Source organism: Ictalurus punctatus, chromosome 22 (assembly GCF_001660625.3).
Source record: "Ictalurus punctatus breed USDA103 chromosome 22, Coco_2.0, whole genome shotgun sequence".
Lineage (NCBI taxonomy): Eukaryota > Metazoa > Chordata > Actinopteri > Siluriformes > Ictaluridae > Ictalurus > Ictalurus punctatus.
The window spans coordinates 6,863,492-6,886,238 of NC_030437.2; the positions used below are offsets into that span (position 1 = coordinate 6,863,492).

At 40.0% G+C, this 22,747-nt stretch overlaps 2 protein-coding genes across 7 annotated transcripts in view; both read right to left on the reverse strand.

Moving 5' to 3' along the window:
* Positions 1–2,268, reverse strand: part of rasgrf2b (Ras protein-specific guanine nucleotide-releasing factor 2b) — a 77,427-nt gene extending 75,159 nt beyond the window's left edge. For both annotated transcript variants that reach the window (XM_047149872.2, XM_017451234.3), the window contains exon 1: positions 1,220–2,268. In XM_047149872.2, the coding sequence (XP_047005828.1) occupies positions 1,220–1,495 (276 nt within the window). In that variant the 5' untranslated portion in view covers positions 1,496–2,268. The remainder of the gene's footprint in view (positions 1–1,219) is intronic.
* Positions 2,269–5,696: 3,428 nt separating this feature from the next.
* Positions 5,697–22,747, reverse strand: part of msh3 (mutS homolog 3 (E. coli)) — a 72,461-nt gene continuing 55,410 nt past the window's right edge. For 3 of the 5 annotated variants that reach the window (XM_017452436.3, XM_017452435.3, XM_017452434.3), the window contains 4 exons: positions 20,270–20,456; positions 12,419–12,545; positions 10,423–10,591; positions 5,697–6,096 (listed from right to left, as the gene is read on the reverse strand). In XM_017452436.3, coding sequence (XP_017307925.1) covers positions 6,015–6,096; positions 10,423–10,591; positions 12,419–12,545; positions 20,270–20,456 — 565 coding nt within the window. In that variant the 3' untranslated portion in view covers positions 5,697–6,014. Of the gene's footprint in view, positions 6,097–10,422; positions 10,592–12,402; positions 12,546–20,269; positions 20,457–22,747 lie in introns of those variants that run through there. The other 2 variants (XR_006980844.2, XR_006980845.2) reach the window with 2 other exon arrangements.

Below are 22,747 nucleotides of genomic sequence, written 5' to 3' on the forward strand. Positions count from 1 at the left end.
AAGATGATCATGTAATCTTTCATGAATTCTTGGCAATCCTCTGTTATATACGCGAAATCACATGACCTTGTCCGCTATGTCTCTGAGGAGGGATCGATAAAAGTGCAATTAAGCCCAAACCAAAGCTTCTTCATTAATGCAAATTAGAGAAATAGTGAAATACCATGTTCACATAATGTATGGAATCGCTTAGATTAAGAGATGATTGGCGTGACAGTTCTGCATTATTTGTAAACGACACCAAAGTACCTTCCATGGTGCTAATGGGTGGTCATGAACTTACACACCTTGTGAGTTAATTAAGCTGCCGTCATAGCTCTAGTGGTAAAAGCAACAAATATAACCCCCCACCACCACCAACACCACAGTCTTTCTTTTCTAATTACAATGTCGTGCAACAAATATACCCCCCCCCCCACCTTTTTAATTATAATGTCATGCATGTCGTCACCTAAATCAAGACAGCCTATAGAAATCTTCCTGCATCAGTATGGGAGGATTCTGTAGACAGGTTTGCGAGACACCATGCAACAGGCTGGTGTTCACACCGGGGTCATAAACCCGGCCTGACCGGCTGTTATAGGAGACATTATCGTACCGCAGTACACCAGTTCCGCCTTATATAAATCCCAGGGGTTCCCAACCCTGGTCCCGGAGTTCCCCGTGGTTCCTTGCACATTTTCCCTGGTCTAATACACCTACGTAAACCAGTGATGGGCTGCTAGATAGCCGATTAACTGAAATGATAGCGAGAGAGCAGGAAAAAACAGTAACATGTGCTGGACATGAGGGACTCCAGGACCAGGGTTCGAGCCTGTGTGTTAATATGTCATGACATGCATCTCATCTCATCCATTCATATCTCTCTCTCTATGTCTGTCTGTGAGATTATATATATATATATATATATATATATATATATATATATATATATATATATATATATATATATATACACATATACATACACACACACACATTATATAAAATAATAATAACACACACACGTCACATAACAAGGAAGCAACATTCTGTTCTTGACAAAAAGTTTTTGCAGCAAGCTTTCAAGAATCAGACTTCTGGAGGTGTGAATACTGAAGGAAAGAAAGAAAATCCCCCTTGCTCTGCATTATTGGCCTTTTGCAATGTTGTTGGAAAAGCAGAGTCATAATAACTGCTCCTGCACCCTGATCCTCTCTACTGCTCTGCTGAAGCTCACCTGTTTATCCAGGGTCTCCTTGCCTCCGGTGGACACTTTAGGCGCCGGGACTCGTTCACATGTGCAGCCCTCCAGGAGATAAATGCCCGAGGGTCGAGCACTTTGCTCAGAGTCGAAGTAGAAGAGCACGTTTTGGTAGAGGGCGAAAAACTTCTCGTGCCACTTGCTGTTTTCCGTCGTCTTCTTGCTGAGGTAGCCGCGCTTGGTGCCCTCTTTGCGCGCCACCACGGACAGAAACAGTGCGTGTCCCTCATTGTAGCGAACGCTCTTCTGCATTTTCCGTCTCGGTTCTGCTCCGCTCTCACCTGCTCTTCAGCACCATACCCGTCTCGATGCTTTGGACCGTTTATTTCTCCCCCACTCCAGGTGTGCGCGTGTGCGCACTGAGCACACGCGCACAGGACAACTTCGCGCCTCTCTTTGCGTCTCTTTGCCTGTCTGCGCTCCTCGGATCCGAGTTCCTAGGCGACTTTATCCGAAGGAGTTTGCGGTCTGATCCATGTCAGAAGTGTTTACAGAGCGAATGCGAAACGCGAATTTAAAAAAAAAAAGAAAAGAAAAGAAAGAAAGGAAGAAAATAAAAAAAAGGAGTGCGCGCGTGCGCTACAGCACAGATAAACGCAGAGACAACATGGGTTTCAGGATCGGATTTAATCAGATTTGACAGCTCCTTAAAGAGACAGCGCTGAACGCGCGCGCTGTGGCTGTGAGGGCGCTCGACGCCGCTGATTGGCTGAGAGACCGGAGGGCGGAGCTAGGAACACCTCGTGTTGGGACTCGCGCAACTAGTGAAGGGAAGTTCGGATCATTTTACTGATTCGGCTCTTTGAATCTCGTTCAGTAAAATGAATGAAACCCCCCCCCGCCGAGTCATTTCGTTAATTTCAGCGGAATATAATTAAAATGTTACATGCTCAATTCCCCAACACATCTAGTACTTAGGCAAACGATCACATTTGGAATAAAAAAAAATAATCTATAGGCTAATGCAGCCGAGGCCGTTTTATGAGAAACAAACGATTAATTAATTGCTTAATATTAGGTCTTAAGGCTATACTGTGGCGGCTGTGTCTCAGGTGGTAGAGCTAATCCACTAATCGTAGGGTCAGCGGTTCGATTCCCGGCCACGTGACTCCACATGCCTAAGTGTCCTTGGGCAAGTCACTGAACCCCAAGTTGCTCCCGATGGCAAGTTAGCACCTTGCATGGCAGCTCTGCTACCATTGGTCTGTGAGTGTGTGTGAATGAAACACAGTGTAAAGCGCTTTGGATAAAAGCGCTATATAAGTGCAAACCATTTACCATTTATGCAGTGTGCTAGTTCACCTCACATCCCCATCCAAGTCATTCTTTCTTTCATCACATCGAATTTGTCACATCTGTTCCCCGGAAATGAAATGATTAGATCACCTCTCGAGACTTAGGGTTCGGGTCGTTCGTTCATCACGTCACAGCTCCAGAGGCTGAATGCAGTGGGACTGTGACATGATGAACGAACAACTCGAACCCGAAGACTCAGAGCTGCAGTAATCATTTCTGTTTCCTCGGTCAACACAAAACGAACAAATCACTCTGAGACAACTCGTTGTTCCCAAGTCATATTAAAGATTCGCTCAAACGAATCGTTCATGAAGGACACATTACTAGTGCATTTCTGCCTTACTCACTGCTGTTGTGGATGGTTCCACATGATCTCACTGGATGCTGTAGACTAACAACTGCTGCTGTGATCATAAAGTCTCATCGTGCTGATACTGAACATCCATTTCAGTGCACGTAACACTGAGTGTACAGTAATGTAACAAATGTGGAAGAGTGATCATTTATAATCCCACTATCCAGTGTCACCCAGAACAGGGTATCATTTTGAGTCCTCTCAGGGTGTTTGTCCTGTCACCTCAGGATTGCTCATTAAAGTCCCCATGAAATGAAAATAGTTCTAAATTTTGTGTCTTTTAGCATGAATAAATTAGCCTTAAGGTTATCTATAAGCTAGTGCGCTTGAAATAACGACAAAATTAGCATTTAGAAGATATATGCATTAAAAATTGACAGTCTCTCTTTTCCACCACTATGGAGCAACAATTTTGATGACATCATTCTGCAATTCAGCTCCTCATCAGATTTTCTGTCCAATTAAACGCCATCCAGAATCTCAAGTGTCCCGCCCCCCAACATTATAAAAATCCATGGTACTAGCTAAAAGCCCTTGCTGTGAGGTAAGCTGAACACTATTGGCTATTTAAAAAAGGGGGATGAGCCAATTAATGTGTCCCACCCTGACATCCTGTTTCAGTGGAAATTACGTCAACAAACAAACAGATAAATATACATAAGAGCAGTAAATGGTAATAAATCGATTAAAAACGTCAATATTTGGTGTGACAACACTTTTCTTTAAAAAATAAAATAAAATAGTATTCTCAGGTACAATTAGTGCAGTTTTATAAGGAAATGAGCTGCAAGTTTTATTGAGCATCTCGCAGAATCAGACACGGTTCTTCTGGAGACTTTGACTGTTGCAACCGCTTCTTATTTTTGCAGCAAAATCCAGCAGCTTTCATTGTGGTTTTTTTGTCTGAAAAATGTCTCTTATGTAATCTTCTGCTTTCTTTACTGACATACAAAAAAAAAAATTCTGTAACATTTAATTTTGTGCTGGAAAACGAAAATGTTTTTGTACTGACTCAATAATGTGGAAGTCATAAAATAAAAATGTAACAGTACGTACTTAAAAAAAAAAAGGGGGGGGGGGGGCTAAAACTTTTGCACAGTACTGTATATAATTTGACCATTATGATACTTGCGGAACAGCATAACATCTATGAAACCTAGCACACTAAATAGTTCCATGGTGTAAATTTAGTTTCCTCGTAGCAAAGACCGTGTGCAAATGCTTGCACTTGAGTATATAATAAAATACAAATTAATATCACTTTAATGTGTCATGTTAAGAAAACTTCAATCATGACCGATTATCTTACCGTATGATGTAAACTGGTCGGTGGGACAGAATACAGCCTGAAGCATTCGTTCATTTGTTCCTCTTTAGTATCCAGTTCAGGGTAAAGGGTGGGTCTGGAGCCTATGGCGCTTGGGGCGATTTAGAGTCATTTCACCCGCATGCAAGTTTTTAAGGAGGTAAGAGGAAACCAGAGAACTCAGCGGAAACCTACGAGGAGAACATGCAAAACTCCTCAAAGACAGTAACCCGAGGTCAGGATCGAACCTGGGGCCTGAAACAGCTGAGTGGAATTACATTTTCACGCATTTTTTTAAAAATCATATATGATTCACTCATAAACTTGACCTACAGTGATCTCGGGAGTGTCTCTCAGTTGGTCCATTTAATTATAACGACTGTTCAGCAGGGTCCTTTGTAGCCATTGGTTTTTCAACACTTCAGTTCAGAATGACCCGACAAACGTTTACATAATTTCACCACGGATAATTGGTCGGAAGGCTGTGTACGCTGGTCCGATAAGCCCGGTTTGTGCATCAAAATTCATAACAGTATTGAGTTAATGCTAGCACTGGCAGATTAATATGGATTTGTCTCCCTCGTTTAATGCTTAAATGAAATTAAATGGATAATAAGACACACTCCTTTACTCATTAAGCCTGGGCAGACACCAGCACACTGGAAGTCTAATCTCTTAGCGTGATCAGTGTGTGTGAGGTGGAAAACGCCATTATTCATTCAAGATGTCTGTGCAATACACCCCAAACTTCCCTGAAAGTGCTTAGAAATCTGAAAAGTTAAAAAAAAAAAAAAAAAAAAAAAAAAAAAAAAAAAAAAAAAAGCGATAATCAGCAATAAACGGTGAGGAATGCCATAGCGGTCATGTGCGATAAGACACAAAAAAAAAAAAAAAAAAAAAAAAAAAAAAAAAAAAGAGCTGACCTGCATTTCTCAGTGAAACTCAGTGCACGTTTCTCATTTTTGTCTCGCTGACACATTCTCCTTATTCATCGGTCGGTCATCAGCTTATTTGGCAACAAAAAGGTGAACAGATGTACAACACACCTGTAGCAAGCTGGCGAAATAAAATGTATTTCAGGCAAACTTTCCCAGAAAGCCAAGACATATAGTATGCAGTATGAAGCAGTGTGCTTCATGTGCTCATGTGCTTCATGTGCTCAGTCCATCTGTTTACAGAGAAGTAATTATAACGCACTTCAGCTCTCACTTGCCATCAGGCTGTTAGCATGCCGTATACGTGGTGGGGTTCATGTTAAAACGACAGCAGGAAATCCTAGGAAATCAGATGCATTACTTTCAGGCAGTATCCAGCATGTATGGCTGGGGGGAAGAAAAGGGAAAAAAAAGTGCACAGTAAATGCTAGCGATATCTCTCGCATAACAATAAACCAAACAGAAAAAAATGAACAGGCTGTGATTACACTTAGACACTTGCGTCTAATTTCAATCTTTAAAAAAATTAAAGAAGTAAAAAAAAAATAGAAACCAGGAGTGTACAAAGCAGAGGATTTCTGATTTAATGATTTTGCTTCATCACACAACAGCAATTCACATCGATCGGCAGTTCTGTATACACTTTCAGATTTTGCTCAGTACCTATAACATAGCACCTTGAATCTGCAAGAGACACTCAACTTTCACGTGATCGTGACATAAAAAAAGGTGCAGACATAAAAAGGAAAACGTACAAAAAAAAACAAAAACAAAAAAAAACTCAATTGTGTGTAGATTTGAATAAAGTGTGGGTTATAGGGACTACCTCAGCACACAGCACCTCCTCACACACAATCATACGCAAACACGCACACCTTCTTAATGTCCGCCTTTTTTCCACTCGTGTAATGATTCCCTGTTAGTGATTTTCCAAGCGTCGGTGAGCAGCTTCACAGTTTTCCTAGAAGAAAAAAACAACAACAAAAAGAAAACTTTGTTTGCCCTTTTCTACAGCAGCTTCTGTGTTGTTCAGCATATGAAATGACGATCATTATGTTCGTTCAGAAACAGGAGTTGTTACTATTTGGCGCCTCAATTATACTCGGCTCCCTGACTCTGAGTAAGCCCGGGCACTTTGATGATAACCAAGATAATAACGGCTCTAATGGGAAGTGCATGCAACTCATCCCACTGGCCTACATACCCAGTAAAGTGATAATGATCTATGGAAAGCGGCATGTGCTGTTGTAGGAGCAGAAAGACGTTCACTTCTTCACTGATGTTATGTTTAGCTCTTCACGGCAATGATCCGATTTGCATTTAGATAATTCAATCACGCTGCGATAACATATTACAGTGAGATGCATGATGGTCAAACGCAAACACAGCGCACATACCAGTGCATATGTCCATATTAGATGGTTTGAAATTACAGGCAATTTGTATATATGGTTAGTTCAGTTTTTATAGGAATACTGTCTAGTTCAGACTGGTGCCGATGTTCTGTGAAGTTTTCCTCGTACTTTCTTTGGTTTTTGTGTCTCTCTCGTAGTAAATAGTTTTAGATCTTCAAACACAAGTTATCAGAAGCATTTGGTTGCAGCAAAAACTGCAATTAAATGCTTCTGATAACTGGAGATCAGTCTTTCACAGCATTGTGGTGGAATTTTCACCCAGTCTTCTTTGCAGAACTACTTTAGTTGAGCCACATTGGTTCAATGTGACTAGACCACTCCAAAATTTAGGACTTACTCCTATGTTTTGGATTATTGTCTTGCTGCACAATCCACTTGCTCTTCAGTTTCAACTTTCGGACTGAAGACCGGACATTCTCCTTTAGGATTTTCTGGTAGAGAGCAGAATTCATGTTACCCTCAATTACTGTAAGTGGCCCAGGCCCTGAAGAAGCAGAGCATCCCCACACCATCACACTTCCACCACCACGCTTGACCATAGGTATGATGATCTTTTTGTGGATTTCTGTGTTTGGTTTACGAAAGATGTAACGGGAACACTGTCCTCCAAACAGTTCCACTTTCGACTCATCAGTCCACAGAACATTCTCCCAAAAGGTTTGAGGATCATGGTGTGTCTTGTCAAAATTCAGACGAGTCTTAATGTTCTTCTGGGTTAGCAGTGGTTTTCACCTCACCACTCTTCCATGGATGACATTTTCCCCCAGTGTCTTTCTGATAGTGGAGTCATGAACAGTGACCTTTATTGATGCACGACAGGCCTGTAGCTCCTTTGATGTTGTCCTTGGCTCTTTTGTGATTCTGGATGAGTAGTTGCTGTGCTCCTGGAGGAATTTTGGAAGGCGGGCCACTTCTGGGAAGGTTCACTACTGTGAGTTTTAATAATGACTCTCACTCTGGTTCTTTGGAGTCCTTTGAAGTAGCTTTGTAACCCTTCCCAGACTGACGGATTTCAATCACCTTCTTCCTCATCATTTCTGGAATTTATGTCAATTATGGCATAGTGTGTTACTGGGTAAGACCTTTTAACCAACTTCATGCTGTTGACAAAGTTGTATTTAAGTGTTGATGTGATTGAACAGGGTTTGCAGTAATCAGGCCTGGTTGTGTCTAGTCCAGCTGAACCCCATTATGAACGCAGGTTTGTAGATTTGGGGAATTAGAAACTATGTGGGGCAAATACATTTTCACACAGGTCCAGTTGGTATCGGATAATTTTTTTGCTTCAATAAATAACATCATTTAAAAGCTATATTTTGTGTTTGCTCCGGCTGCCTTTATTTTATCCTAGATTTTGTTTTAATTTATGAATGAATTTAGTATGAGACATACACAAAAACAGAAGACATCAGGCAAATACTTTCACAGCACTGTACATGTCATTCTATTGAAATTACAGATGTGTTGCTGCCTGCTTCCTCATGCTTTTGTCTTATAATCGTTGCACTGCATTGCAAATACTGTATTGCAGCGGTTGTTAACCTTTCTGCAAGTGCGACCCACTTTTAAGAATGATTATTTTGTTGCAAAATAGTGTCAAACAAGTTACTTAGTCTATTGTTCTTGTGTTTATTTTACTGATTTATTATTTAATTAATCAATGCTTGTTAATTCTTTCCCTCAACACTAATCAGTGATTTGGATGAAGCCCTTCAGAAATAGTTCCAGTTTTCAGTCTTGGTCATGTGCGTTTGTAATGCTTTCTTGATGGGCCTCGTTTATCAACCTTTTAATAAAAGTTGTGTGTAAATGTTTTTGTAGGCCAAAACCGATCTTAGCATTCTCGCCGCATTTTTATAAAAGTTTGAGTCATTTTGTTTGTACTCATGTACGGCCCTCTCTGAAACTATTGGACCGGTAAGTTCTATTCATTTGTTTGTGCTATATACTAAAGACATTTGGGTTTGAGATGAAAAGGTGGACACGAGAGGAGAGTTTAGGATTTCGGCTTTTATTTCCTGGTGTTTACATCAAGATGTGTTAAACTACATAAAAACACAGAACCTTTTGTTTCAGACCACCCAATTTTAGGTGAGCAAAAGTATAGGAACAGATAAGTCTTGAAGTAAATAACACTTAATATTTGGTTGCATTAAGCCTGCGACTCATTGACATCACCAAATTGTTGGTTTCTTCTTCTGTGGTGTTTTTCCAGGAGTTTACTGCAGCCTTATTCAGTAGTTGTTTGTTTCGGGAGGTTTCTCCTCCGTTTCTCCTCTTCAGGAGGTGAAATGCTTCTCAGTTGGGTTAAGGTCTGGTGATTGACTTGGCCAGTCTAAAATCTTCCACTCCCCCCCGCCCGATAAAGTCCTTTGTTGTGTTGGCAGTGTGTTTTGGATCATTGTCTTGCTGCATGATAAAGTTCCTCTTGATTAATTTGGATGCATTTCTCTGTAAATTGGCAGACAGTCTGTTCATGTAAACCTCCAAAACAAAGAGTAGATGGTCAGAGCTATTTACTGTTTAAACAAATCAATCTAACAGGACACACCTGGGTAAAAAGAAACACCCGTCAGTCACACGTTCCAATATTTTGGCTCGGTTAAAAACTGGATGGTCTGTGCTATATTCTGTTGCCTAAAGCAACTAAATATAAATACCAGGAAATAAAAGCTGAAATTCTAAACTCTCTTCATATTCATCTTTTGATCTCAAACCCAAATGTCTTCAGCATAAACAAATGAATTGGCCTTGCCGTTCCAATAGTTTCGGAGAGGACTGTAGATATGTTGATGAATGGCAATCACCCATAAATTACAAACAGCGTTCACGGCACAATTGATATACATTTAGTGATACCCACAAACGCAAAAAACTCTTCCAGTAGTTGTCCTAACTAATTATAGACTCGTGTCATAATTTATGGATTGCATTTTGACTGATTTCTTTTCAGTCATTAATACTGAAATAATTAAAGCGCACCTATTATGGTTTTTCAAATATTACCTTTCATGTACTGTGTTACAGAGCTGCTCGTGAATGTAAAAACCAAACCTACATAGGTTTGTAACAAAAAAGCCCCACCTCTGGTTTTCATTGGTTGCTCGCTGACAGCGCTAGACCAATCACAACAGACTGGGACGTCTGACCGATCAGAGCAGAGTATTCTCTCTGAAAGGACGAGTTTAGAATGAATCCTTTAGAACGGATCATTTAACGAGTCGTTTGTGACACTGGGGGGAAATAAAGGTGATGCTGAAATTTAAATTATGAGCACGTTAAAGTGTTTTTTGACCTCGGATGCACGTACATCTATTGTATGAGACCTTTAAAACAAAATTAGGCACGTTTCAAAACCACAATAGGTGCGCTTTAAGCTATTTAAACATGACCGCTTTATGTGTATAGAAATTTGCAGTAACTGACAGGTTCACATCAGCGAGTCTCTTTATATGTGGATTTACAAAACTCTTGTGATAAACGTTTTTTTTTCCTGAACTAACTGGTTTTGATGAATTCCACCTTTCTTGTGTTAATGCTCCTGTGAACAATTTACAAATAAATCTATTCATATCCAGCTTGATAAATGAAGCCCATTAAATCGAGAAAGCACTCGATTTTATCTGCTGACCAAAAGATGCCTTCCTGTGACACTGTAAAAGCTGAAATAGGAATTACTATGGCAGTTCAATCAATCGTTATGCTCACCGTCCTGTCCAGAGAGCAGATAGCTTTTGCACACAGTTTCATTAAAGTCATGTGGGACGCAGTCTTCAATTTCTCATACATCCTGAGCACTTGGCTTTATTTTATTCCTAGTACATACAGCATTTTCGAAAGTTGCATAAGGTTTCACGGCCCACGTTATGTACCTGCGGCTGTCGACGATGGCCTCCAGCTCTTTGGACTTGAGCGCAGCAGATGTGAGGATGCTCTGGGGGATTTCAGCTAGCCGTGCCACGTTTAGCCCATAGCTCCGAGCTGCTGCTCCCTCCACCAGCTGATAGAGGAAAGTGATGAACTCTGGCTGCACCTCCTCCTCTGCAGGGTAAAAAAGACGAGTTGAAAAAAAGTGTTGCGTCAGAGAGAAGCACTCGAGAAACTAGAGGCATAGCAAGAGCAGATCCTTCTGAGAGAAGTGCAATCCAGGGTGTCAATGTATGTGTATTTAGACCGTAAATGACCGCGTAAATAATTTGTGTCCGTTTAAAAATTATCACACGACAGCTACCAACCCATGAGGGTGGAAGTCATTACGCGCTTCCTCCACCAACCGAGATTACACCAACCGAGCATATCTTTTCAAACTGCCGCGTCATAAACTTGGAGGAAAGCGTTATCCACCCTCTTCCTCAAGCATGAGCTCACAGACACACAACTGTCACTGGGGTTGATAGGGGAGACCGAATATGCCCCTCCCAGACAGACAGCATGGCCAACCAATTTCGCTCCCTTGGCATCGTTGGGATTGAAACGCATGATCTCCGGATGATAGGGCAAACTTTTTTTTTTTTCTGTTGCGCCACTATCTCTTCGTAATTGCACGCACATTCTTCTCATGAATTCGATCTTTTAGGCTACTCACTAGAACGCTAGTTGTGTGGCATTAGCATCACTTTTAGTCTCACAATACGACTTACCAGTTAGATCTTTACTAGACATTTTAGCTTTGTTTAAGGAATGCTCAAAGTCATCTCCAAAGTGCTACCTAATCTGAAATGAAAGCTGTTCTCAACAACATCAAGTCGATGTACTGTACTGTTACTCAGTTCTGCATGGCTAGCAACTGTTCAGTTTAATTATATAATTCGCACACGGTCCTTAAAAGCGCACTATTGTACCGTTTGTCATACGTTCCCCCGACCGACCCATCCTACTCATCGGCTGGCTTTTAACGAAAGAGGGAAGAGCTGAGCAGCTGTCTTCCAGCTGGAGTCAAAAATAGTTTCAGGGCCAGGAAAATGTAGACAGAAGCCTAAAAGTGTAGAAACTGAGGAAAGATCTCGACATCATATAGCGTGAATCACAATTTCTCGAAAGGGTTTTTTAGTTTTCAGAGATATTACACACTGCTCCTCTGAAAGGGTGTTACAGAACGCGTGTTGAACATCCCACTCGTGCAGGATGTAAATTCATGAGTTTTCAATCGAACTGAGATTACAATGATGAATTATCTATTATTCTCCAATTCCCCACTGCAAGCAATGCTACAGTATGCAATGCTATAAAAGAGCTTGAGGGAACAGTATGACTCCCATGAGAATAACTATTCATTTCGAGCAATCTTATGTCTATCGATTTCTTCAAGGATATTTTCGAATATATCTGTCCAACTATCCTTGTGAAGACCTTCCTCTGACTTGCACTATATGGCTGAAGGTTAGGTTTGTGGAGACCTGAGCATCACACCCACGGTTATAATAACCTCCAGTCTTCTGGGAAGGCGTTCCACTAGATTTTGGAGTGTGGATCTGTGCTAGATGGTCTGTGGTGCACTTCATGCCGAAGGTGTTCAGTGGGGTTGAGGTCAGGGCTCTGTGCAGGCCACTCAAGTTCTTCCACTCCAACCTTAACACACCATGTCTTCATGGAGCTCGCTTTGTGCACAGGAGCATTGTCATGCAGGAACAGGTTTGGGCCTCTTCTTTGCAGTGAAGGGAAATCGTAATGCTACAGCATACTAAGACATCCTATACAATTGTGTGCTTTTAAATTTCTGGCAACAGCTTGGGGAAGAACCATATATGGTCAGGCGTCTAAAATTTTTGGCCATAAAGTGTAACTATTAATGTTGTGCCAAATGTTCCCATAAGGTCAAACCTTCCCATTATTCCTACCACACACACACACACCTTTCACATACTGTACCTTCAGCTGCAGTCCCTGGCTCGTTGAGCAGGAAGGACATGTGGTAGTTTCCAACGTGACACGGGTACAGCTTCTCAAGCTCACACAGTGGAGGGTAGTGGGTCACAAATAGGGTCAGACACCTCACCTGCAGTGAAGTGGACAACATAAAACATTCAATACTAATTCAAATATTCACTGAAAAAAAAGAGAAAAGGATCAGAAAAAAACACTCGTTTCTTGAAAACTGGTTGCACATCAGCATGACATTGAACACGGAAATCCAGCGACAGGTGTTACTATTCATAATTTCAAGAATGAATAGCTGTAATCAAAGGAAGGAAAAGCGGTATTACACAAAGCACAAGAATAGATCATTAGCGCCCTAGAGGGGAAAATATATAGTGGGGTTTTTTGTTGTTTTTAAAATTACCACACAATTAAAATGTATGACTCACATGATATTTGAATATGGCTCCAGGTTAATCGAAATTTGAAAGTATGTTGAGAGGATGCAAAACATCTGCTGGGTAAACTGGAGTTTCAGCCTTATCGAATAAACTGAGTATAATAAGCTGCTTCCTGCAGAACGGGATAGAGCGTGTGTGTTCATATACACTGGGTATAAAAAGTCAACATAACCCTGTTCTAATTGGAGGGTTTTTGTGATGTAAAAAGGTTAAACCAGGGTAAACCATGTCAGATATTTTTCCACCTTTAATGTGATATATAAAGCAATAAAATTCAAGTGAAAAACAAAAAGGAATTTTTTTTTTTTTAGGGACAAAAACAAATAAATAAATAAATAAATAAATAAACCAAAAAGCACACCAACTTATAATGGGGCATGTGACTGTGTTGAGAATGAACATGGTTAAAAGTAATTATCATACACCTGTCATCAACAAAGTCATTTAGATTAACCCCGAATAAAGATCGGCTTCTTCTATAAGATTTTCTTAGGTTATCTTCTTGGTTTCATCCGACTGCTGAAGTATTGTACTGCAAAGAGCTTACAAAGTATGTACAGTATCTCACTGTCGAAAGGTGTCAGTCAGGGGAGAGGTAACATTAAAAATATTAGATATACCATGGAACACCAAGAAGGCCATTATCAAGAAGTGGAGAAAATGGGGCACCTCAGTGACATCACCGAGAACAGAGGAAGTCCCACCTAAATTTACAAAAGGACAAGAGAGGCTGCCAAGACACCAGTCTTGACACATTAAAGGAGTTGCAAGAATATCGGGCAAGTACTGATTACTCACTGCATTTGCCAACCATCTCTCGTTCTCTACATGTCTGGGCTATGGGGTAGGATGGCTAGAGGTAAGGCCTTTCTCACAAAAAAAAACAACAACAAAAAAACAAAACATCCACCTACAATTGGCTAAACCATGCAACAACATGTTATGGTCTGATGAGAGGAAGGTAGAACTTTCTGGGAATAACACTATATAGCCAAAAGTATGTGGAGACCTGACCATCACACCCACAGTTATAATAACCTCCACTCTTCTTGGAAGGCTTTCCACTAGAATTTTGGAGCATGGCTGTAGGGATGTGCTAGACATCAAACCCAGCATCAAGATTTCCCTTCACTTGTACTAAGGTGCCGAGCCCAAATGTATTCTAGCATGACAATGCTCCTGTGCACAAAGAAAGTTCCTTAAAGACATTATTTGCCAACAGTGGTGTGGAAGAACTTGAGAGGCCTGCACAGATCAACCCCACTGAACACCTTTGGTATGAATTGAAATGTATGAATGAGCACAAATACCCACAGCCATGCTCAAAAAACTAGTAGACAGCCTTCCCAGAAGAGTGGAGGCTATTATAGCTGCAAAGGGTGGACCGACTTCATATTAATGCCCATGGTTTTGGAATGGGATGTTCAACAAGTACATGTGGGTGTGATGGTCAGGTGTCCACATACTTTTGACTATATAGTGCATGTTTGGCACACCAAAAAAAATAGCTTTTCACACAAAACCCATACCCATGGTGAAGCATTATGCTAAGGAACTGCTTCTCTTCAGCTCAGATCCTCAAACCTTTTGGGAGAATGTTCTCGGGACTGATGAGTCGAAAGTGGAACTGTTTAGAAGACAGGTGTTCTGTTAAATCTGGTGTAAACCAAACACAGAAATCCACAAAAAGATCATCAAACCTACGGTCAAGCATGGTGGTGGTAGTGTGATGGTGTGGGGATGCTTTGCTGCTTCAGGGCCTGGGAAACTGTCAATAATTGAGGGTAACGTGAATTCTGCTCTCTACCAGAAAATCCTAAAGGAGAATGTCCGGTCTTCAGTCCGAAAATTGAAACTGAAGTGCATCTGGATTATGCAGCAAGACAATAATCCAAAACATAGGAGTAGATGAAAGTCTGATCTCCAGTTATCTGAAGAGTTTGGTTGCAGTTATTGCTGCTAAAGGTGGCACAACCAGATCTTAATTTTAAGGTGGCATATTTGATCTAAAACGACTGTATTTTGTATGAGATATACACAAAACAGAATCAAAGCAAATACTTTTTCACAGCACTGTAACTACACTTATAATATAAAAAGGTAGCACAGATTTAAGAGGAAGGCTATTATTAATTACATGCAGTAATTTATAGCATGAATTTATAGTATAAATTTCTGCAACTATAAACCTACCCGGGACCTGCCAAAATAGCATTACCATCAGCAAAGCGTGAGCTCCAAGTTAATTAACATTCTACAAAGTAAACATCAGCTGCATGATAATGGCTAAAATAATAATGAGTTATTTGGTGCAATATCATTATCATTTATCACAATTATTCAGCCCATTTAGGAACAAAATGTTTTCATTTTATGTTATTTTAAATCAACAGAAAGCAGCACTTTCACATTAAAAGCCTGTACTCCTGAATAAAATCAAGATGCCACCTTAGTCACATTATCTGAGTGCATCTGAAGAAGAAGAATTTAAACCCAATGACATATATATATATATATATATATATATTTTATATATATATATATATAATATATATATATATATATATATATTTTATATATATATATTTTATATATATATATATATATATATATATATATATATATATATATATATATATATATATATATATATATATATATATATATATATATATATATATTAGAGACAAAATATACAGATTACTGAGTTACTATTTAAAGGAAAAACTCTGTGTCTGTTCTGTTGTTGGAGGCATCCTGTTGGCATGGTTTAGGTCTACTTGTCTCCTTAAAGGGAAAGTGTCAATAAAAAACTGATCCATCCTGACATTTCTGTCAAATTTACAGATTCTGTATGAAAATGATATCAAACCCACATGCTACGGCCTTCACAGACACCAGCTCCCAACTCAAATGAACACCTACATGAGATTATTATTATTATTATTATTATTATTATACCACTGAGGGAATATTGTTTGGAAAAAAAATGATATTCCTCTCTCTAGTACAGTAGCAGAGACGTGTAGAATTTATGCAGAGACACACTGAAGCTGTTCTGGTGGCTCATGGTGCCCCAAAACCTTAGTTATTTTATGTTGTCCCCCCCCCTTCAATTTGTTACACATCTCTGTCTTTCTCTCTCTCATATATATATATATATATAAAATGGAAAAAACCTGGTTCCAACCTTGCCTGCCAGTGGAACCCATTGGTGACCAGCACATTAAATCATTAATTCACACAGACATGTCTCAGACTAATCGGATTTCCATTGACAAACAAGCTGAAGTAAGAGAGATGTGAGAGACATGCTTGTGGACATGTGGAGAGCTGAAAATAGTCAGAACATGAGACATGACATAGTAAAAGAACTGTTTATCAGAACAGAGGCTATGTTTACAGCTTAGATTCAGGCTTGAGAGATCTCATGTGCCATCTCACCACGAGGCAAAGATAGATAAAAAGATGTACAGGCTCTTTCACAGTTTGATGCTGAGCGTCTACAAAAGAGACACAAATGAATACAAATATATTATTTGGAATGAACACAATGTTCGAAACTGATACAAATACAGATACGAATCGCTGTACTGTTTTTATGGGGTTTTTTTTTTTTTTGGATGTTTGTCTAAGAAAGCTTGCAAGAAAGATTCACAGGGCATCTGGTTGAGAATAGAAGTGTGCATCGGGAGTGAGAGGAACGAGAGCATGTGAAGTGCAGTGCTGTGCAACCCATTTAAAGGATCCTTAGTAACTGCCTGGTCTCAGGTCTCATTCTCCAACCTCATCAGGCATTACAGGAGAAGACTCAGAGCTGTTACCTTGGCAAATGGAGGCAGCACAAATTATTAACGAAAAGGGTGCCAATAATTCTTGCACACCTATGTTTAACAAAGTTTTATATATATATATATATATATATATATATATATATATATATATATATATATATATATATATATATATATATATATATATATATATTTATTTATTTGTTCATTTATTTATTTATTTATTTATTTATGTAAACACCTGTGGGGTTTTTTTGCAATTGTTTGATATGCAGAGTATTTTTGTGATTTTTTTTTTTTAAACAAAAGATCAAACAATAAAGACACAAACTTCTTTGCTCATATTTACCAAGGGTGCCAATATTAGTGGCGGGCACCATATATAACAAATAGGGAATACACATAAATTACGTTTCCAGGTCTAGGCTAGCGTGATGAACTGATGCCTGTAACTGAATAAATGAAAAGTGTGAAATGCGAGAGGACTACGTTCCTGCACTACAATCCCCCGTATCTGGCTGTTAACAGTGATTTCACTTTACTCGGTCCAAGCACTGAATCGTTATGGCAATGCAACTTCCAACCACCTCCTCACTTCTCTCCACTCGGAGACACGCATCTCTGCTCGTTTCAGATATATGTGCCAGCTGAGAGTCGGTGAGCTCTGCTTCCTGTGTGCAAGCAGAGAGCTTTGCTATGGCAACTGGCCTTTCTCTTGCAGCCGGAGAGCAGTGATGCACGGTACAAGAAGGCAGTGTGCAGTTAGACACGGGCTCTGCCAACAGCGCAGTGTCAGAAAACGTTACACAACAAACCATTTTTTTAAGGTTTTTTTTTTTACATTCTCAAATATGGGACAGGTGAACGGTCGAGAGTGGGACCAGTTGCCATGCCAACCTGAACGCGTGTACGCGCACACACACACCAGCACAATTCGTTGCAACACGGGTCTGCGGATCAGTACTGCATGTAAATAAAGAGGACAAGAATGTGTTGGTCGTGTGGCTCTGTAGTTTGTTTAAATGCAAAGTGCCACAGTCCTGCATCAGTCCCCGAATCAACACAAAGTACAGCATTTAAAATGATTATGAAAAACAAAGTCATTATAAAACTCAGCTACACTCTACACTATCAGGAAAAAAAAAGGTTGAATCTACAACTCTCAATGGTTCTTAGGGGTCCCTCCCTTTTTTTTTTTTTTTTTTTTTTTTTTTTTAGGGGATCCTAACGCTTCATTTAAAACCCTAAAACTGCATCAAAAAGAGTTTCAACAGAACTCTTTAAAGGAGTGCATGCTGCGCTATTAAAACTCTATGCAGCTTCATCGCATCACAACTTCACCAGGTATCAGTTACGCAACATGTAAGGAATAAAGCGTGATGCAGTCCTGACACACTCGAGTTACCGTTACACCCAGGAGCCGTTTTCTAATAAAGTGCGCAGACTTGTTCTACTAAGGCAACGTTCCAACAATTGCACATTTTTGTTTGTTTGAAAAAACACGCAGTTCTCTATATCTTTATATTTAGTGTTGTGTAATATTCATGAAACAATGTTTGATGTTAGGCTATTAACATTCATTCACTGATATTCACCCGCTTCAAACCGCCCTGCCAATCATCGAATTATAATATTGTTGAAAATATTGCAGTATTTTAATACCGAAGTATTTTGTACTGCAGCAATCTGACAGCCATTACAAATTTTACGTTATTAAAGAATGACATCATTTTTATCCACGCACAGTCACATTTTCTGCGGTGGAACGCCGGTGAAACAAGTTAGCTCCTATTTTCTCTGTAATAGAAGTTCTAAACAGTCGTGTCCATCATTAGACTTTCTTTTTCCTCTCTCAGAATGGATAAAGACAAAATAGATATAGTCGTGTGAAAAAATAAGTACACCCTATGGCTTTTTTGACGTATTTGGACAAGCAAAGATTTGATCCTCTTTCAAACCGTGCCTATTAATAAAGATGTTTCACGATGTCAAATGACGCATAAAATGACAATTTTCACAATTGTCAAAAAAAAAAACAAAAAAAAAAAAAACAGATCAGTCACATGGAAAAAGTAAATACACCAATTCAAATCCATAAAATTAGAATCAGGCGTTCAGGACCGGGTGCCGGTGATTAGAACCTGCTTAGGGAGTGCAGGTGGAACCTTCAGTAGTACCCTATACTCATGGTTTACTTATTACTTACCTAATTAGCACTTTAAATGTGTGAAGGGTTTTTTTTTTTTTTTTTTGTCTTTACATTTCACCTCGTATTGCAGAAATACACCTCTGGAAAACAAGGTGAAAACCTGCCATCTTCTATAATGGCACATTTCAGGCTCCAACTCCAAGCTCCAAATCAGACTCCACATCTACCTCATTGTCAAAGCATCCAGACAAACTGACATTCAATTGGAATTCAAACATTCCACATACTGTGTATGAGATGGAAAAGGAGCTGGTGTATCTAGGTTACGAGTGTATCTTGCAGCATGGTTTTGTGTTTGCGTAAGAGAGCTGTTCTCGTGTCCGTTGAGAGCGGACTCACAGGAGAGACTGCAGTGTAACAGGGTAAATATGGAACAATTGGAGCCTGGTACGCATACATGACAAAAGACGAGTAGTTCCGTTTGCTCGCCAGTCGACGCGCGTTAATATTAAGACTACTCCGTGAATATTACATACACAAAGGCAGAAAGAAGAGCGTGACAACTTCGTGGTAAATGTTTTGCGGCTATCGAGTCGAACTGTGGATTTAAAATGTAGAAAAAGGAGTTCAATATGTTAAGAATAAAACATGACCGTGTGCGCTGCTATAGAACAATAGTCAAAGACGAGATGTAGCGCTATGCAAAGTGGAGACCACCGTTACGAAAGTTCAACCTGATACTGGAGTCTCATTCCGTAAATGTGAAATAAACGTTTCCTTAAAGAAAGCTTCGCCGTATTAACAATTGTAAATAAGGGCACATTATTATTCGCCTTAGATTAGACAGAGAATGCCCTAAAAGTCCCTATGAATGAGCTGTTACTATAGAAACATATTAGAATGAGTGCATTCATATAAACCTGCGATTCGAATTACAGCTGGGAAAACAGTCAGAGCTGATGTTATATAGAAGAAAGTTGATCAAACCAATCAAATGAGAGAATTCAACAGTGTTGTGGTGTAAATAGGAAAATAAATTGCCGGTGCTACGCATTAAAGCTGGCGGCAACCTCAATCAACCTCGATGTTCTGTATAAGCATAGATACGAAAAATCTCCTAGAATTACAGCCAAAACTAAATATTGTCTTGTGTATGTTAAAGTAAATATCCGATACCTACAGGATCACAATGATACCATGGAAAAGATTACCCCTTTTTTTTTTTTTTTCCATAAATAAGATATTTGTTAATATTATCATAGCTTGTGGTATGACTACTGCAGGCAGGGTTAATTGGTCTGAGCATGAACAAATTAAGTTTAAAAAGGCACCATCATAGTCATAGCCTCCCTCTTTAGTGTACTGCCACATGACCCACAATCAGAGTATACATACACCCAGCCAAGACTATTTTCATCAGCATAAGCGTTTCAATAGCACTGCTGGTACAGTGACTCACGTCTCTGATTAAGAACTCCAGAGTGGCGTAGGCGATGGCGATTCCATCATGTGTGCTGGTTCCACGGCCGAGCTCATCCAGGATCACTAGGGAACGTGCTGTGGCACGAGACAGGATCTCAGAGGCCTCCATCAGTTCCTCCATGAAGGTGCTCCGACCTCTTGAGATGTTGTCCGAGGCTCCCATCCTACCAAAAAACAATTTAACGCAAGTTTAACTTTACGTGTTCGCATGGCACCTACATAACATCTCTTCACAAAGGTGACAAAGATTGCTTTCTTGAATTTTCATATCAGGTTGAAATAAGACTCACGTGACCAGCAGCATGATTACTGCTAATTTAACCATTAGTTGTTGCTCTTATTGTGATGAGAGCCCCTCTTAATAGTGTCTCCTGGCTGAAGAACTAGTGTCACTTTAATTACTCTAATTAAAACACTTTAGGAGCACTTCAAGAGCTCTAGTCGTCACATGGAATTCGCAAGCATGACATGACCAGCGTGGTCAGACAGATCGATGGCCAATAATAACAACCAGTCACAGCAATGATTATAACTCAAGAGCTGAGGAAGATAATCAGAGGGAAGTTGCTGCATATTCATACCATACACTATTCACATATTGTATTACATTACACCGCCAAATGAACCTAACAATTGTGACAAATGATGTGCTAAACGGGTATCTCATAACCTAGCATCAAGCTGAAGCACAAACATTGCTCATTAGAGAAGATAATGAAGCACAAAAGGCCCATTCTTTTCAAAATCATTGTAAATCAATTTACAGAGGCATAATTGGTCAACAAACATGATTCAGCAGACAGATTCTGGCGTTTACTTGTCTTTCTTTAATCCAAAAAACAAGAGAAAATAAATGCTCTGAACTAGTCCAAGTCAGCCATTAGTGGTCCACTCCACACCAGACTCCACAAACCCTTCAGCAGACTGCACAAACCCTTCAGCAGACTGCACAAACCCTTCACCAGACTCCACAAACCCTTCACCAGACTCCACAAACCCTTCTCACCAGACTCCACAATCCCTTCTCACCAGACTCCACAATCCCTTCTCACCAGACTCCACAAACCCTTCACACCAGACTCCACAATCCCTTCACACCAGACTCCACAAACCCTTCACACCAGACTCCACAAACCCTTCACACCAGACTCCACAAACCCTTCAGCAGACTCCACAAACCCTTCAGCAGACTCCACAAACCCTTCAGCAGACTCCACAAACCCTTCAGCAGACTCCACAAACCCTTCAGCAGACTCCACAAACACTTCAGCAGACTGCACAAACCCTTCACACCAGACTCCACAAACCCTTCAGCAGACTCCACAAACCCTTCAGCAGACTGCACAAACCCTTCACACCAGACTCCACAAACCCTTCACACCAGACTCAAAGGGGAAGCCAACCTCTGAGGAGGATTATACCAGACAGTAGGATTCACAGTATACAGTTATAGAAGAGTAAAGTTGAACAGTACTAGTTGTGTTGAAAGGATGTTCAGTGTAAACATATTGTGACTTAAGTCCGGGGTGAGAACAGCACAGTGTTTATAATTACAGCAGACGAGATGAGATTTAGATGAGATTATCCACTACGGCAGTGGTGAGATTTAGGCATGAACAGTCTCCAGGAAGTGCACATCTTTAGGTTATCCATATGGATCCGCAACAGCAGAAAGTGAGACCCATGAACAAGCTCCAGACTGAAGTAATTCATAAACACTGTAGATATGTAATGGGCCAGGTTTGACAGCTACATTTTTAAGCACTTGCAAGTAAAAGATTCTTTTTTTTTTAAGCATCTTATGGTTCTTCAGTTTGTCCTTTGAGGAAATCTTTGTAGAACGTTCTTTGTAGAAATTTTTAATAGAGTGTTTCGCTTTAAAGTTTAAACCTACTGGAGCCTTCTGATTAGTGTTCATTTCTGGTCAGTTAAGGGCAATGTCTGAATTTACGCATCATTCTCCAGTCTAGAGACAGTTCAAGAGTAGCTCTGGGTCCAAAAAGCCCTTCCCGATTCAGTACACGGCTTTACATGTCTGAAACGACCAAAAAACTGGAAACAGATCATTCAAAACCAAAGCTGCTGTAGCATCAAAACCTTGAGCAGAAGTGCTGACAGCTTATTCATAGCTTCATCCTTTTAAGCCTTTTTTTTTGCATTTCATTTCCTGTTTCCATAGCAACCTGAAAGCGATGAAGGAAGAAGTGCTTGGTAACCTTGCTGTTCATTCAATAAAAGTGCATCGGTGCTCATGACCAGCCAGCGCATGCCAACTTCCAGACCAAGGACGTGATAAAATGCGGGCAACCGATTAGTTTTCACAAGTGCTGCTCTGAAAATAGCCATACTATTAGGCTCCTGTAAGATTTTAGATTTATGTGATCAGTTCTGCATCTTGGATGTTCAACCAGCTGATCTTTCACCATATTTATTATGACCAAAACCACAGTCATGT